A 15,029-nucleotide genomic window follows, 5' to 3' on the forward strand; every position below is an offset into this window, starting at 1 on the left:
ACAAATAAAGACATTGTCTAATAGCTCAGGGCCGAACCAATCAAATGTTGATTTTTTTTTTTAATGACGCATATAGTGTAGTGAACCTAATTGAACACACTCAAAACAAATACCTTCCGATATGATCAAGAAAATTAGGAACATTATAAGACTTACCATCAAAATCCTTACACCTTGAACATTAAATGAAAGAAAACTATTATTCAGGCACCTGACGATAGTTTGAATTTGAGAAACATTTAGATGAATTTACTCCAAATCAAAGAAGTATAGCATTGGTTTTCTATCATTCGCTCAACTGAACTGATTGGATTGAAGTACAATAAGAAGCCGAAGAATAAGAAGTAAAGTAAAGGGGAAAAAAAACACTACGATTCCTGGTGCATGATACAGTAAAGTATCAAGATCATCTCAGGGGCCATGAAAAACCTTCTCACGGGACCAATTTCTGGAGCAGATGCTCTGAATTTTTCTTCTTGGAACTTTAGCGTTTATGTTATGTAATTGTCCACAACACAGAATCCTCAGTTTAACCTTAGAATCAATGGAAAATAAAAGTCGCAGCTAGTTCGAAGAAAAGAACGTGGGCGGACAAGATGCAGTGAAAACTTTTAAAATCCTGTGCCCAATTTCACAGGAAGTCTGTCCTTAGGTCAAAAAATGTTCTTTGTCGAGTGGCAAACTGCAGTCTGGGAACTTAAGCAACAGAGCCCCCAATCAAAAGCGGACATCGGTATACAGTGGTACTTCTTTAAATACAGCACCTCGAAACACAAGAAATACAGTATATGTGGTCTTTTTGTCTATCTCACCATACAAAGGGAAATCCAGTTCACGACCAGTCCCAGGTGTGACCACTAGAGACCGCTCATGACTGATTAACGCCACCCTCAGCTCGTCCTGTTTGTGTATGCAAAAATTGAACAGGGATAACAAGTATGAAAATTGTGTAATCCTTGTATCTGTGTACGTTCATTTAAAGTTACAGTTACTTTAATTTTAAGTGTACAGTAAGTGCTTACGTATCATCAACCAAATCTTCCTTGTTAAGTGATAATAAACTTACAAACACAATACTGCACCTATTTACTCACAGCAACACAGACTATGTAGAATACTGCAACAGTATTAGCAATCTATGATGACATTGTCTGCTACCAGTGACAGACGATCTGGATTGAAGGCGAAATGTTTCCTATATAAAATTTGTTATATGGCGTACAGTCGTACACAATGTGTAATGTTCAAAAAACATAAAATACAAGAAAAAGTATGGAAAACGAATAAGTTGACAGGCAATCTTATTATTTGCATTATTTAAAAACAAGGTGCGGGCAAAGTTCTTTTGTAAAAATGTCACATAATACTGCAAACAAGGATGCTAACATATTTACCTTCGGTGCAGACGGCGTTTGGCTGGGGGAAGAAGCAATGTGCGCGCTCTGTGTATGGCTCTGCCCATTCCTACCGCTGACCCAATCAAATTGCTCTGGGTGCCTTGCAACAGTTTATGGGTTTTTCCAGTTTATCCTGTTGATTTTTGACATAAGGTGTCACAACAGTGACCATAGATTTTTTTGATGTGCTTCCATATAACGGATTATTTAGCGATGTACTTCAGAAACAGGGTCTGTTGGTGTGAAACCTTGACTGTAAACTGTAATTTAGTCTTTGCCCTTTATATACTGGACCAGACCTTCCATGTATTCACTGTTGTCCTGGCTTGGCACCTGCTACATTTGGCTTTACATGTAACAAACAGTATATAATTGCACATGTTCCATTTTGAACCCAAGCTAGATGTACAAGTTTAGGGTTTACTTGTATGCATTTTGGGAAGAGTATTTGTAGAGTTTTGACATGACCAGACCGGAGACAGGATCCACTTGCGTTACGTTTTTCTCAGTCTTATTAGATGTCGGTGTTGGGAACGGGAAAAAACGGGCCAGTAGCCGGGGCAGGAGAGCAAAAAACGTGGTCGGGATCAGAAACGAGTCAAAAGCCAGGAGAAGAGAGCAGACGTGGTCAGGATCAAAAAACGGGTCGAAGCCGGGAAACAGACGGGACCAAATGCAGGTGGGAGTCAGGATCGAAAAAGCTTGCTTAGAGTACACTGAGGTTCGCAGACGGACTGACAACCGGTGACAGATAGACGCGGGTTTAAATAGTGACCGGGAACCAATCAGTCCGAGGCAGTTGGCACCAAAGGAGCGGGCACAGGTGCATCCCATCGGTAATCATGACGGGTTTCCCTTCATAAAACAAAAGAAAGTATATAAAAACAGTATTCTGTAAAAAATTTTCAGATGTACGTAATTTCAACTTACAGTAACTTTAATTGTAACTGTAAAGTAAGTGCCTACATATCAACAGTCTTATGCTCCGTCACTCTTCCCATCCCTCTCCATTACTCCCGCAAAATTTGCTCGTTAGACTAAACCAAGCGATCCGACAACGAATTCAGCTTCCAAGAAGAGGTACCACTGTAGTTTGATAATGATTTCCAGGACTCTGCGTGACAAAGTGAAAACGATGGCCCTTTCATCGACGCTTAAAGCTGTTACACCGAAGAATTCTTCCCTGATAAATATTTGTCCGCCAGCAGTGCCGACATCCCCGAGTCATCCATCTGAACAACATCGTATCTGTCGCTTGCACAAAGGTGTGTAATGAAGCGCTGCCGTAAAACAGAATGGTGGCCAAATAGATTTTAGGAAAGAGAGAAAAGGAAGCCACCGAGGAGGGGAGGTGGCAAAGTGGACATTTATTCCAACCTTTACGCTGGTTATATTCCCACAGGAAGGGCGTGCCGCCACCGTCTGCCAGGAAATTAATGCGTCTACACCTCTTTTTATAACTTTCCTTTACAATGTGGCATTAAAGCGGCGCTAAATCAAATTTTGTCGGCCAACTGGAACCATTTAATTCCCTCACGTCTGAGTAGATCTCCGCCACCAGGTGTTTGGCTCACACTCGAAAACCAACCGCCGGAAGTTGCATTATAGGGGTAAATCGAGTTTTCCACCAAAAAACTTCCAATGTTCCACGCAAAATAAGATCCTGGGCTGCACTTGCATGCCATTACAGTGTGTATTAGACAACTAGATGTGGCCTTATTGTGTAATGCAATCGAAAAGGGTTGCTACAAAGCTCAAGGAAGAACACAAACTACGGAGACTCAAAGCAACCCAAAAGCACAATTTTGCTTCTCATTTTTCTGCCCAGCCTTTCACAAAGAAAGAAGAATAAACAAAGAGAGAGAAAAGGGGGAAGTAGAAAAAGTAAAAATAATTTTTTTAAAAATGGGGAAAAGGAAGAAAAGGTAACGTTCCATGTCCCAAAAGCCAGTTTCTGTAGCCAGTGGTCGTCGCGCCAAGGATCCCTCCCTTGGCCGCTACCCAGCTCTCTGCGCACCCGACTCCTTTGGCCCCTCCTACAGGTGGTGAGCCCATGGGAAGAGGGTCCCGAGTCTGTAGGGTTTTGTCAGGACCAGAACGGAGACTGTTCCCGGCCAGACCCCATGGGTAAAGGTCCGGCCACCAGGCGCTCGCCAGCGGACCCCACCTCCATGCCTGGCTCCAGAAGGGGGCCCCGGTAACCCGCGTCCAGGCGGGGGAAATTGAGGACCAATGTTTTTGCTCGTCATAAAGGGTCTTCTAATCTGCATTTTGTCTGGCCACTCACCTAGAACCTGTTTGCCATGGGTGACCCTACCAGGGGCTTAAAGCCCCCGACAACATAGCTCCTAGGATCATTGGGACACACAAACTCCTCCACCACGATAAGGTAGCAGATCAAGGAGGAGGTAGCAGATCAAGGAGGATACAAGTGGCCGAAATGAGTTTCCTCCGCAGGGTGTCTGTGTTCTCCCTTAGAGATAAGGTGAGAAGCTCAGTCATCCGGGAGGGACTCTGTGTAGAGCCACTGCTCCTCCGCATTGAGAGGAGCCAGTTTAGGTGGCTCGGGCATCTGATAAGGATGCCTCCTGGACGTCTCCCTCGGGAGGTATTCCGGGCATGTCCCACCGGCAGGAGGCCCCGGGGGCGACCCAGGACACGCTGTAGAGACTATGTCTCTCGGCTGACTTGGGAACGCCTCCGGCATCCCGTCGGATGAGCTGGAGGAGGTGGCTGGGGATAGGGACGTCTTGGCTTTCCGTTTAAGGCTGCTGCCCCCGTGACCTGACCTCGGATAAGCGGAAGATAATGGATGGATGGATGGATGGAGAAAAAGGAGGGGAAAAGGAATAAAAAGAAGGAAAAACAAAACAATAGGAAGAAAGAACCTTTTTGGGGTGCCCTAAGCAGCAGAATGGTGAACAAGTATCTCATGTTATGTAAAACGATTGCAAATTTCTCGATCTATGAACATTTTAAAACATGCACGTACCGTAGTGTATGTATTTTTGCTTATTTTATATATAAATATATTTTTTAATGATGATGAATACCAGGACGCTCTTAATAACAGTCCCTTTAAACCAGGGGTCCAAAGAGGACCCGCGATACTCGAAACTGTGACGTAGAGTCGTTTATACATTTAATTATTAATTTATTAAAAACTCTATTGTGTATTGAAACCAAATAACAATCCTTATCTACAGGCTCAAGCATTTTATCAACAAAGAAAGGTAACATACTTTATATTTTTCAAATTAACTTCTGCACTGTGAAGTTATAATTTAAACATATCAATATTTCCGCTATACTGCACTATTGACTCAGCACACTAACCTCTTTTTTTTTTTTTTTTTTTTTTTTTTTTTACTTCATCATGTAAATATTACTGGTAAGCAGAATATGGGGTAAAATGTTTTAACGGTTTTTACATACAGGGGTCTCCATTGTCATATGCACGGGTACCGGGGTGCGCCCTCAGGACAGCTAAATTGCCGTGTAACTGTTCTGAAAGTAGTTCACCCGTGCTGTGATATTCTAGTACAATTCTTTTATAGTGATTGACTGAGTCTGTTTAACCACACTTGCAATAATCAACTTGGTAATAACATAGTAACAACATAATATTAACATGATAACATGCTGCAGTAGAAACCGTTCCGTCATACGGCATCACTGTGTGGTATGCTTGCATGGCAGCAGACAGAAAAAACAGAGAGTAATCAACAAAGCCCAAAAGATCATCGGCTGCCCTCTTTCTAGTCTAGAGGACATTGCTGGCTCCCGTTACCGTAACAGAGCCATTGTTAAGGTATAGTGGGCGCTTAAGGTCCCTCCAAACAAACAGGCTTTAAGATGTGTTCTTCGCCAGGGCCATCACCATAAAACTGTGAAAGCATATCTTGAAACTGAAAAAAATATACCTTTTGGGTTTTTTAAATAGCTTTAGCGAAATTTCATTGCACCGTTGTTACGATGCACTATTCTTTTTCATTGCATTGTTATTAATATATCCTGGGCTAGGTTTCTAAGCACTATTTTGTTTTTCTTTTGCCTATTTATGCTGAAGGTGGTTGATCATTTTTCTCTTCACAGTCTTTATTACACGTTTCACCATGGAGTGCCAATATTATTGCCTACAATGTTTCGCAACGTTGATATCAATGACAATAAAGACAAGTCATTTAAATTAGTTGTTATCCTGGAAATGCATTTCAAACTGGGTGCCTTTTACGCTAATTAGTCACTTGAAAAAAGTTGGAAACCACTGCTATACACTCTCATATTAAGACGAGGGCCACAAACTGTCTTCGGTGTGCAGCAGTTGGCCCTCGGGCGGCGAGTTTGAGACCCCTGCATTAGAAGATTGAGATGTCTTTGAAAGAGGAAAAAACAAGAAGGGAGCAGCTGGAAGGTGGGGAGAGTCACCTCCATCGCCTCCACCCCCGAGTTTGTTATCATGGAACGGGACACATGTTAATCCCGCTTCCGTGGATGACGCGCTTGGCGGCGTTTGTTGAAAGTCAGGGTGACTTTTGGCGGCTCAAGTTTTTTTGCGGGGATGAGGATTGGAAGAGGAAGCCTCGTGACAGGTGTCTGGCGGGGGACCTTCATTGGATTTATAAAGCAGACAATGTTATTCGTTTTGCTTTTTGGAGGGGTGACAGGTTTTTGCAAGATAGGTTATTCTTGGGTAAATTTGTGAAGAAGAAACTGTAGTTTTACTCTGCCACATTAGGCAACATTGAAGCTGTTCGTTACCTAATAAATCCCCTCCATGTAAGTAGGCGTCTGTCTGTCTCCGCTAAGGCGCATATATTATGACACTGGACTCCGCCAGGCTCTACCACAGTTAACCAAGCAAACAAAGCAGCCTCGTCACATGATCATATTCAACTTTAGCGGGGGAAAAGTTTACGGATTAAACAGATCGAAAATACCGACTAAGAAAACACAGAAGAGGAGGAGCTACTGTTGGATTAAATGTACTTTTTTGCTGATTGGATGGACTTTAATAGTTTGATCTGATTGGTTGTTTTTTAAAAAATCAATAAATACGACAATGCGACAGTTACTCAGTACTTAGGTAATTTTTTTCACCAAGTACTTATTTACTTTACACCAGTATTTGGATGACTACTTTTACTTCTACTTGAGTAATATTATTCTGAAGTAACAATACTTTTACTTGAGTAAAATCTTTGGCTACAAGGTTTTTGGGGCTTTTTAGCAGCAAGATGGCCGACAATCGTGTTAGCTCCTACTAGATGAACCTCTTGATATGTTAAATAAAAACAAAGTCCTTAAAATTCATGTCTTTTTAATAGTTTATGCAATTTTTACCTTTTTTTCCAAATCAATTGTCTTTTTAATGAGTAATGTTTTTGTTTATCGCTGGAAGTCGCTTAAGAACACACAATGTCCCTTTAATGTGAAGTATTAATGTAAAAAAAAATGAATCAGTAATACGTAAATGCGTAATTTTACATTAAAGTGACAGTGTGTATTATTTGACCACCAGACCTTGATAATTTTATTCTGTTTTTAACATTGGACATAGGGGTGCCAGTTAGTTATTTCGACCATTATTGTGGACTACTGTTTGTTGTTTTGACTATAGTGCGCTGTTTACAACACTGTCACTGCCAGCCAATCATGTTGCTGTTCTTTGTTACACGGTGTATGTGCTTTCTTAACCTAGGAGATTAAATAAAAAGAAAGGGGCGAGAGGAGGGTTTTTAGAATAGGTTGACATTTCTCATTTGAAGTTTGGGCTTGCTCCCTGTTCTTCTTACAAATATACAATCCATTTATGTCGTCTCTCCTTATTTTTAGAGACTATTAAACTTTAGTATTATCACCTTGTTCAAGGTTGGGGAAATAAATGAAAAGGAAAATGGTGTGGTCTGGTCCCTTTGAGTCTCTGTAGTTTGTATTCTTCCTTGTGCTTTGTAGCTGTCTTTTTTAGTCGCACTACACAACAGAGCAACATCTAGTGGTTAACTAATACAGCGTGTCCTTTTAAGGGAATGATTCATCCTTTAAGTTTTGAAACAGTTTTTGTAATAGTAACTTTTTAGTAATATAAAATAAATCAAGGTTGTTTAGTGAGTATTGTATTTTCATAAATATATTTAACATTTTATTAGTTCATAAACATTTTAAATATTCACCAAAACATACGAGTTTTCATTAAAGGGGGAGGGTACACCTTAAATTTGAAACTTACTATTTGACTTCCAAGATATCTTTGAGGGTTGAAGATGATTCAATAAACAGTGGCCCTTTTCTTATCTAGAATTAATTGTATCTTGAAAATATTTTCCCCATTTGAAATAACTGAAAATCAATTAATCCGTTCCTGGCCTCCCAAAACCATCTAATTTTACCCAAAGTAACCATAAAGAATATCTTCCAGATCCCTAAAAACACATTTTGTTATGTTTGGTGAGGTTGGACCCAAACACGGAAATTCAAACAGATTTGACAGCTTTAATTAGGTCAAGGGAAATAAGAAAAAGCACTCAGCAGAGGTAGGAGGCAAAAAAATAAGCATTACGAACGCTGTCCAAAAACTCACAGCTGGATAAATACACGGAGTCTCTCTTGGGCACAATACAGGCATCAAAGGATCAGGGAACAGTGCACTTGAGCAGTAACAATCCAACACAGGGAGCCAACGGTTCCGGCTTTATATGCTAGGTAGCTGATAGACCCCAGGTGTACTTAAGTTTGTCCCCTGACGCCCTCTGGAGGGAGGTGGCATTTTGGATCCTCATTCACTTAAATAATAATAATAATAATAATAATTTCCTTGTATTGTCATTCTGTGTAACAATGTACACAGAACGAAATGTCGATTGCACCTGACCCGTTGTAGCGAGCCGATGCAGCCGCAGCCAACAGAGGGCGCCGCCGACCACTTTTTAAGTCTTAGGAATGACTCGGCCGGGGCGCAAACCACCGACCTCCCAGTCTCAAAGCGGGCGCCTTATGGAACAAAGAAATGCAGTGATAAGAAAAATAACATGATATTAAGGAAATACAATGCGAGTTTATTACAAACACCTACAATGGTGGAAGTCAGTGGTTGCCAGTGAATGTGCATGGTGGTAGAGGAGTGAGGGAGCACTAGAGCACTAGAGTTAAAAAGAACACAACACAAGCATGCCAGATCAGGTCAGTAAAGCAGAAAGCGCACGTGCTAACTTGGATGAGCTGATGGCGGTGGTGGGGTTTTTTAGACACTCGCGCCTCTCGTGGTAGTGTCAGCAAATTCTCTTAACTTAGATTTGATTTTTGTTGGAAAAACCAATGTCGAATTTCTAGTAACTAGAAAAGCTTGCATGTAGAGGGGCACTGTATTTGAAAACATTAGATTTGGGTCAATCCAATGCGCCTATATCTTTCAAATGACCAGCAATGAGATTTTGTAAAAGCGTAATTCCTTTCTTATAATTTGAATTTCTGAAGCACGCCCCAACACCCCTCATCTTGTCTGCTTATGTCCCTCTGGCTCAGTCTGATTTTCTCTCCGCCCGGCCAAGATGGATTATCACCGAGGGCATCTCTAATTTGACTTCCATCTCCATCCTTTTCCTTTTGGACTCGTCCCGCCTAATTACCGGCGGGGACTCGATATCTCCCCTGGCTGGAGCGCCACTGAGCACATTAACAATGCACCCTGTTGCCCTAGGGATCATTTCTCTTGATTCTGCAGCACGGGACTTTGCGTCGATACCATGGATTTTCTATCAGCGGCTTAATCGAATAGGAAGAGGGGGCGTCCATGTTTGAAATCTGTGGTATCAATTTGGTGTCCGTCAGAGCGCATCGTCGGGGTTATTAGACGGCCGTTTGGCGCGTTAGATGGAGCGCACCCTGCCTGGACTCTATTAGTTTCTCTGTGGAGGCTTCAGCAGCATGCCAACACTTTCGGAGTCTTAATTATTAATGTCTTAACAATCCTGGCTGAGGTATCAGAACACCTGGATAACAGACTTAGCAGGAATTTTCTCTCGAGGTACTTTTAAAAGTATATTGTAAATTACTATTTGAACAATAGATTGAAACTTTATACTATGCTATTTGTCCGACTGAGCTATAACTTGAGTTTTTTAGTAAAGTATTCATTTTGACACGAACAGGATTTCAGGGTAATTCGTAGCAATTTATGTTAAAAAAGGGAGAGGGGTTTTCGACGAGTTATTTGACCTTATCCTTCATTCTTTTTAAAATAATGTATTGTTTTTTTATCTTCAAGAGCAAAAGAATCAATTATATTTTTACATATATTGGAAACGGTAGTCCCAGCTCTTTTCAGGTCATTGACTTACTCCCGTCACGTTTCTTAGAATCATTGAGATCCCACAAGGTGATATCTTTCATGCGGCTCCACTCCGATTGAGATTGACCTTCATGTTTAGCTTCTTCCGTTTTCTAATGATTGCTCCTACAGTGGACCTTTTTTCACCAAGCTGCTTGGCAATTGCTCCGTAGCCCTTTCCAGCCTTGTGGAGGTGTACAATTTTTGTCTCTAGTGTCTTTGGACAGCTCTTTGTTCTACAAGTTAAATTTTTACTGATTGTATGGGATGGACAGGTGTCTTTATGCAGCTAACGACCTCAAACCGGTGCATCTCATTCAGGATGATACATGGAGTACAGGTGGACTTCTAATGGGTGGACTAACAGGTCTCTCAGGGTCAGAATTCTAGATGATACACCGGTGTTCAAATACCGTAAATTCCGGACTATAAGCCGCTACCTTTTTCCCAAACGTTTAACCCTACGGCTTATTCAGTGATGCGGCCAATTTATGTAATTTTTCTAACGGCCGCCAGCGGCTCTCAAGTACAAAAGGTAAGATTCAGACCGCTGGAATATATGCGCCGAGGAAGACTGCAACTTCTTGGCTTGTAGATAGATAGATAGATAGATAGATACTTTATTCATCCCCTAAGGGAAATTCACATTTCCAGCAGCATCCCTGAGCTGAGAACAGTACAATAATAAACAAATGCAGTCACGGTCACGGTTTGGGATGAAAGTTATATTATTATTATTAAAGCTTTGAAAACTCTCTTGGTGTACCGTCTTTCTTTGTAAATATGTGTAACCATGGATAATATGTATTTGCAACTGTATATTTTTGTAATGTATTTATTTTAGACACTTATTCTGATATGTTTTCCACGGGCGAATCAAAAAGAAGGGGCAAAAACAACAGGGTTTGACGGGAAGTGGAGTAAAGGTGGGACGTGTTTTTGGGCGCGGCGGACAATAGTGGAAATATATTTTTCCCACCCTTACCTTTGAAAATATAGACTTTTTTTCCTTGGATTACTTTCAACGGAACCCGGGCTCTGCAGGTCTGCATCAAACTTTAAGTACCGGTATCATTTTCCGTTCATTTTGCCGGCTGTGGTTTCGGACTGTGTACTTTATATTCAGTTACAATCGCGGGACCTAAAGTCGGGTTTGGGTTACTTGTGTGATCGTGTTACATATTTTAATGTGGGCGCATGCGGCTTATATACAGGTGCGGCTTGTGTTAGTACAAAAAGCGGTTATCCTCTTAAAATGTGGTGGGTGCGGCTTATAATCAGGTGCGCCCTATAGTCTGGAATTTACAGTACGTATTTGCATCTGTATCACACAAAAAATCTTTAGAAAAAGTATGCATTGTGATTTCTGGATTTTTCTTTTTAGTTCATCGCTCTCACAGTGGACATGCACCTACAATGAACATTTCAGACCCCTTCATGATGTATAAGTGGGAGAAATAGCCAAATAGCAGGGTGTTCAAATAATTATTTTCTCCACTTTATGGAAGAGAGAGACTTTCCCTAAGTTTTAAGTGCATCAGACTAATAGTGCAATGAAATGCCCAATGCCATCAACCTAAACACATTTCCCAAAAGAGATTTGAGTAATAAAGTATGAATTTTTATTTTTCTATACATAGGCAAAATATATACACTTTTTTTTCTCAGTATTATGTGCTTGTTTAGGCTGGTGATGGCTCTGTTGAGGAAACTGTTCCTGAGCCTTTTTATCCTTACTTTTAGAGACCTGGAGGCAGCAGCTCAAAGAGGTGGTGGCCAGGGTGAGAATATATAATGTCATTGGCCCGGCCGACAATGATCTCTATAATGTGCACAGAGCAGCCAATTAATTTCTGGGCTCTGTTGATGACCCACTGTACGTTTTTTCTATTGTGCTCTCAGCATATCACACCGTAAAGTATGCCAGAACAGTATACAAACGTCAAACATTCAGTATAGAGTATTTAAAACAAGTTGGAACTGTTTAAATCAGTATTATTCATTATGTTGCTAGCCAGGGCACAGAGAGACAATCACTCACACACAAATCCGTGAAGACAATTTACACTTGTCAATACGGATCAATTTTGACTCGTCAATAAGCTTGCCACTCATGTTTTTGGTCTGTGGGAGGAAACCAAGGAGCCATAGGGAAAATCCATTTAGGTACGGGTAGAACATACAAACTCAACACAGAGTGGCTTATATCTGGAATTAAACCCAGGACCTCTGAACTGTGAGGCAGATGTGCTAACACTTTATCTGTTTATCTGTTAATGTAACTAAAAGTGAAATCATTCAAAGGGGAAATCAAGTTTTGCCCACTATGGTGTTTTAATAATATATCTTACAAAATATATCTTACACGCTTACTATTTTTACATTTTGAACACATTCATCTTCTGTTATTAAATATCTTACTTTAAAAAAAAAAAATTTTCACACAGTTTGTATTTGTTAACCGGTATTCATTACTCCCCTTGGTCTGTCCCATTTAGGTCATCTGATGGTGGGTGTGCAGCCGGAATTGTGGTGGTGAGTCGAATGAAGATGGGAGAGATGGAAGAAGCAGAGCATATCACCACTGATGTGCCATCCCAGAAGGTGAGAGGGGAAGGGGAGTCTGTATATTGCATAATATGAATACAACAATCAAATTAGCAAAGAAAAAACCCTACATCTTAATCATAATTTTATTAGCAAAGCAAGAAAGCGATAAATAAACAGAAGTTCAGAATAAGGCGTTTCATTTTCTTTCCTCAACTTATAAATGAAGTATATGCGCATCAATAAATAAGTAATACCCCATTCCATACTACCGGAAAAAATATAGGGTGGCCTGAATTGCTGTTACCTAATATAATCTAATTTTATCGTTTTGAGCTGAGGAGTGTATTAAATCAGAATCGTTGGTCTCACTTTCGCCCCCTGCCTTGAGGCAAGAGAACTGCATGCCTTACTCTTCATCTGCAGATGCTCGGCACAGTAATATGTTACATACTACTTGTATTAATAATGTTCATAATAGATGTAAAATCGAGCGATTTTGTTTGGATTTATTCAAATATGACATTTTTTTTTGTTACCTAAACAAGGTACGCGTTACAAACGAGGGCTGAGGTAACACCCTTATGTATCACGGTAGTATATTACGGTATTTGAGCAATCATTTATCAGTTGAGGATATCCCTGACCATGATCGTAAATCCTTAAATACCACGATATCACTTGACCTAGAAAACACTGACCTACGGCCTATTTTCATCAACAATATCCAAACCATTTGCGTGGATGATCTACAATGAATACGGACAGTTTGGCAAGAGTGTGAGTAAAGAAACTGTCTGAGATGGTGGGGCGGGCCGCGTCGGTTGGACGGCACCAAGGCGACCCAGTTACGGAGGTCTGCTCCCTCACCACCGCGCCCCCGCCTCAGTGTTTTTGTGTGTATTATGCTGTATTAATAGTAATGAGGCAGTGAACCATAGCATATGTTCTAGTGAATTGAATTGATCTCCGACTGTAAAGTAAAGTCACACACCAAAACGCTGCCACTGGGGCATACCATTGCACAAGGAGAGGGTTTTAAACTCTCTAAAACCCAGCCACCTAGCTTTAAAGTTTGTCACTTACAATTCCTAGTTTCACTGAGAAAAAGTGAAACAGCATTGTATGCCGTTTTTCAATCAAAAATTAGGGGTGCCCCATTATACACGTGTGTGCACTATCCTCGAAAAAAAAAGATAGGTCTCCCCTGACTGCACATCACTGGCTCGCACACTTCCATGCAAAATATGGCAGTCGCGCCAAAGCCCTGAGAAGTTTCCCACTCAGGGAAATTGAAGCTTGTAACACAGCTCAAATTCACCAATGAGATTAGAGGACTTTGTGTGGCCTAATGGGGATTTGTGGAGTGTGTCTGCGAGCGCTAATCTCCCACGAAGCACACTCTTCCCCTCGAAAGCGACCGTCACGGGAGCAGCGGAACCTTTTCCCCTTATTCCCGATGGGATGCCGGCACACCAGGAATGACATCGTACGTACTTTTCCTGATTGCCCGCACGAGCTCAGTGCTCCTTTTTCCTTCATTGAACTTGTAATTTACGTTTTTTTCGACGGAACACATTGATTTATTCATTCATTATTTGCACCGCTTACCCTCAGTAGGGAAGTGGGGTGCTGGAGCCTATCCCAGCCGTCTTCGGGCAGTGGGCAGGGGACACCCTGAACCGGTTGCCGGCTAGTCGCAGGGCACACAGGGACAGACAATTCACTCGCTTATTCACACCTAGTGACAATTTGGACTGGCCAATTAACATGACATGCATGTTTTTGGAATGTGGGAGGAAACCGGAGTGCCCGGAGGAAACCCACGCAAGCACAGGGAGAACATGCAAACTCCACACAGGAAGGTTCGATCTCATGACCTCAAAACTGTGCCGCACACGCGCTAACCACTGCACCACCCTGCTGCCCATGACGGAATACAATTCTTCTTTTTTTTTGCATTCTGATTACGTAACGCCGTTATATGTATTCCGTTACTTTCCAAACCTGCTGTCTTGTATAATTGACCCAGGGCTTCTCACACGGCTGACCGACTCTGGGTTGTGCCCGTTCGCGTGGCTGGTGAAGGAAGGTTCCCTGCCAGGCTCGGCGGTGTCACTGACAATCTGCCCATGTCTGCATGATGAATCTGTCGTGTGTGCGAGTGTGTACGAGTGTTGTCAGAGCGCACATCTTTTTTTGCGTGTGCTGTTGCAGAAGATGAAGGGAGGGAGATGATAAAAAGTCAAAACGAGTGTGGGTGTATGTTGTTGCGACACTTGCTCGTGTGTCTTGTTTTTGCTGCAGAAGGAGGAGGGGAGAATATGACAAAAAGCGTGTGCGTGCTTGGATTGGTGCATATGCTTATTGTCACTTTTCATATATTCTTGTGTTAGTTTTGGAACAAAAAAAGAGGGCCACGGCACATTAGCTGATTACAGTAAAGAGGAGGGACGAGTTCTGTTATGAAAAGAAGCGCACAAATGTGGCACCTCCAATGACAAAGATACAGTGGAACCTCGGTTCTCGACCATAATCCGTTCCAGAACACTGATCGAAAACCATTAAAAGTAATCCAAAATCGTTTTAATCGAACGTAAACATGAAGCTAACCCAGGCTAATCGTACGTTCGCGTAATCTTCCGTAACATGAACGTGTAAGAATAAAAAAATCAGGTAGTTTACACGTCATTTAGCACCCGAGTCCCCACAAAAAGTGACTAGCGCTTCATTGGAAAGGGAGCTCCATTCAAACACCC

The 15,029-nt window shown here is 41.6% G+C and overlaps 1 protein-coding gene across 6 annotated transcripts in view; it reads left to right on the forward strand.

Annotated features, from left to right (window-relative positions):
* inpp4b (inositol polyphosphate-4-phosphatase type II B) overlaps window positions 1-15,029 on the forward strand; it is a 324,645-nt gene that overhangs the window by 205,072 nt on the left and 104,544 nt on the right. For all 6 annotated transcript variants that reach the window (XM_088341789.1, XM_088341788.1, XM_088341790.1 and 3 more), the window contains one exon: window positions 12,222-12,327. In XM_088341789.1, the coding sequence (XP_088197915.1) occupies window positions 12,222-12,327 (106 nt within the window). The remainder of the gene's footprint in view (window positions 1-12,221; window positions 12,328-15,029) is intronic.

This window comes from Urocampus carinirostris, chromosome 8 (assembly GCF_059441175.1).
Source record: "Urocampus carinirostris isolate Australia breed hairy pipefish chromosome 8, RoL_Ucar_1.0, whole genome shotgun sequence".
Lineage (NCBI taxonomy): Eukaryota > Metazoa > Chordata > Actinopteri > Syngnathiformes > Syngnathidae > Urocampus > Urocampus carinirostris.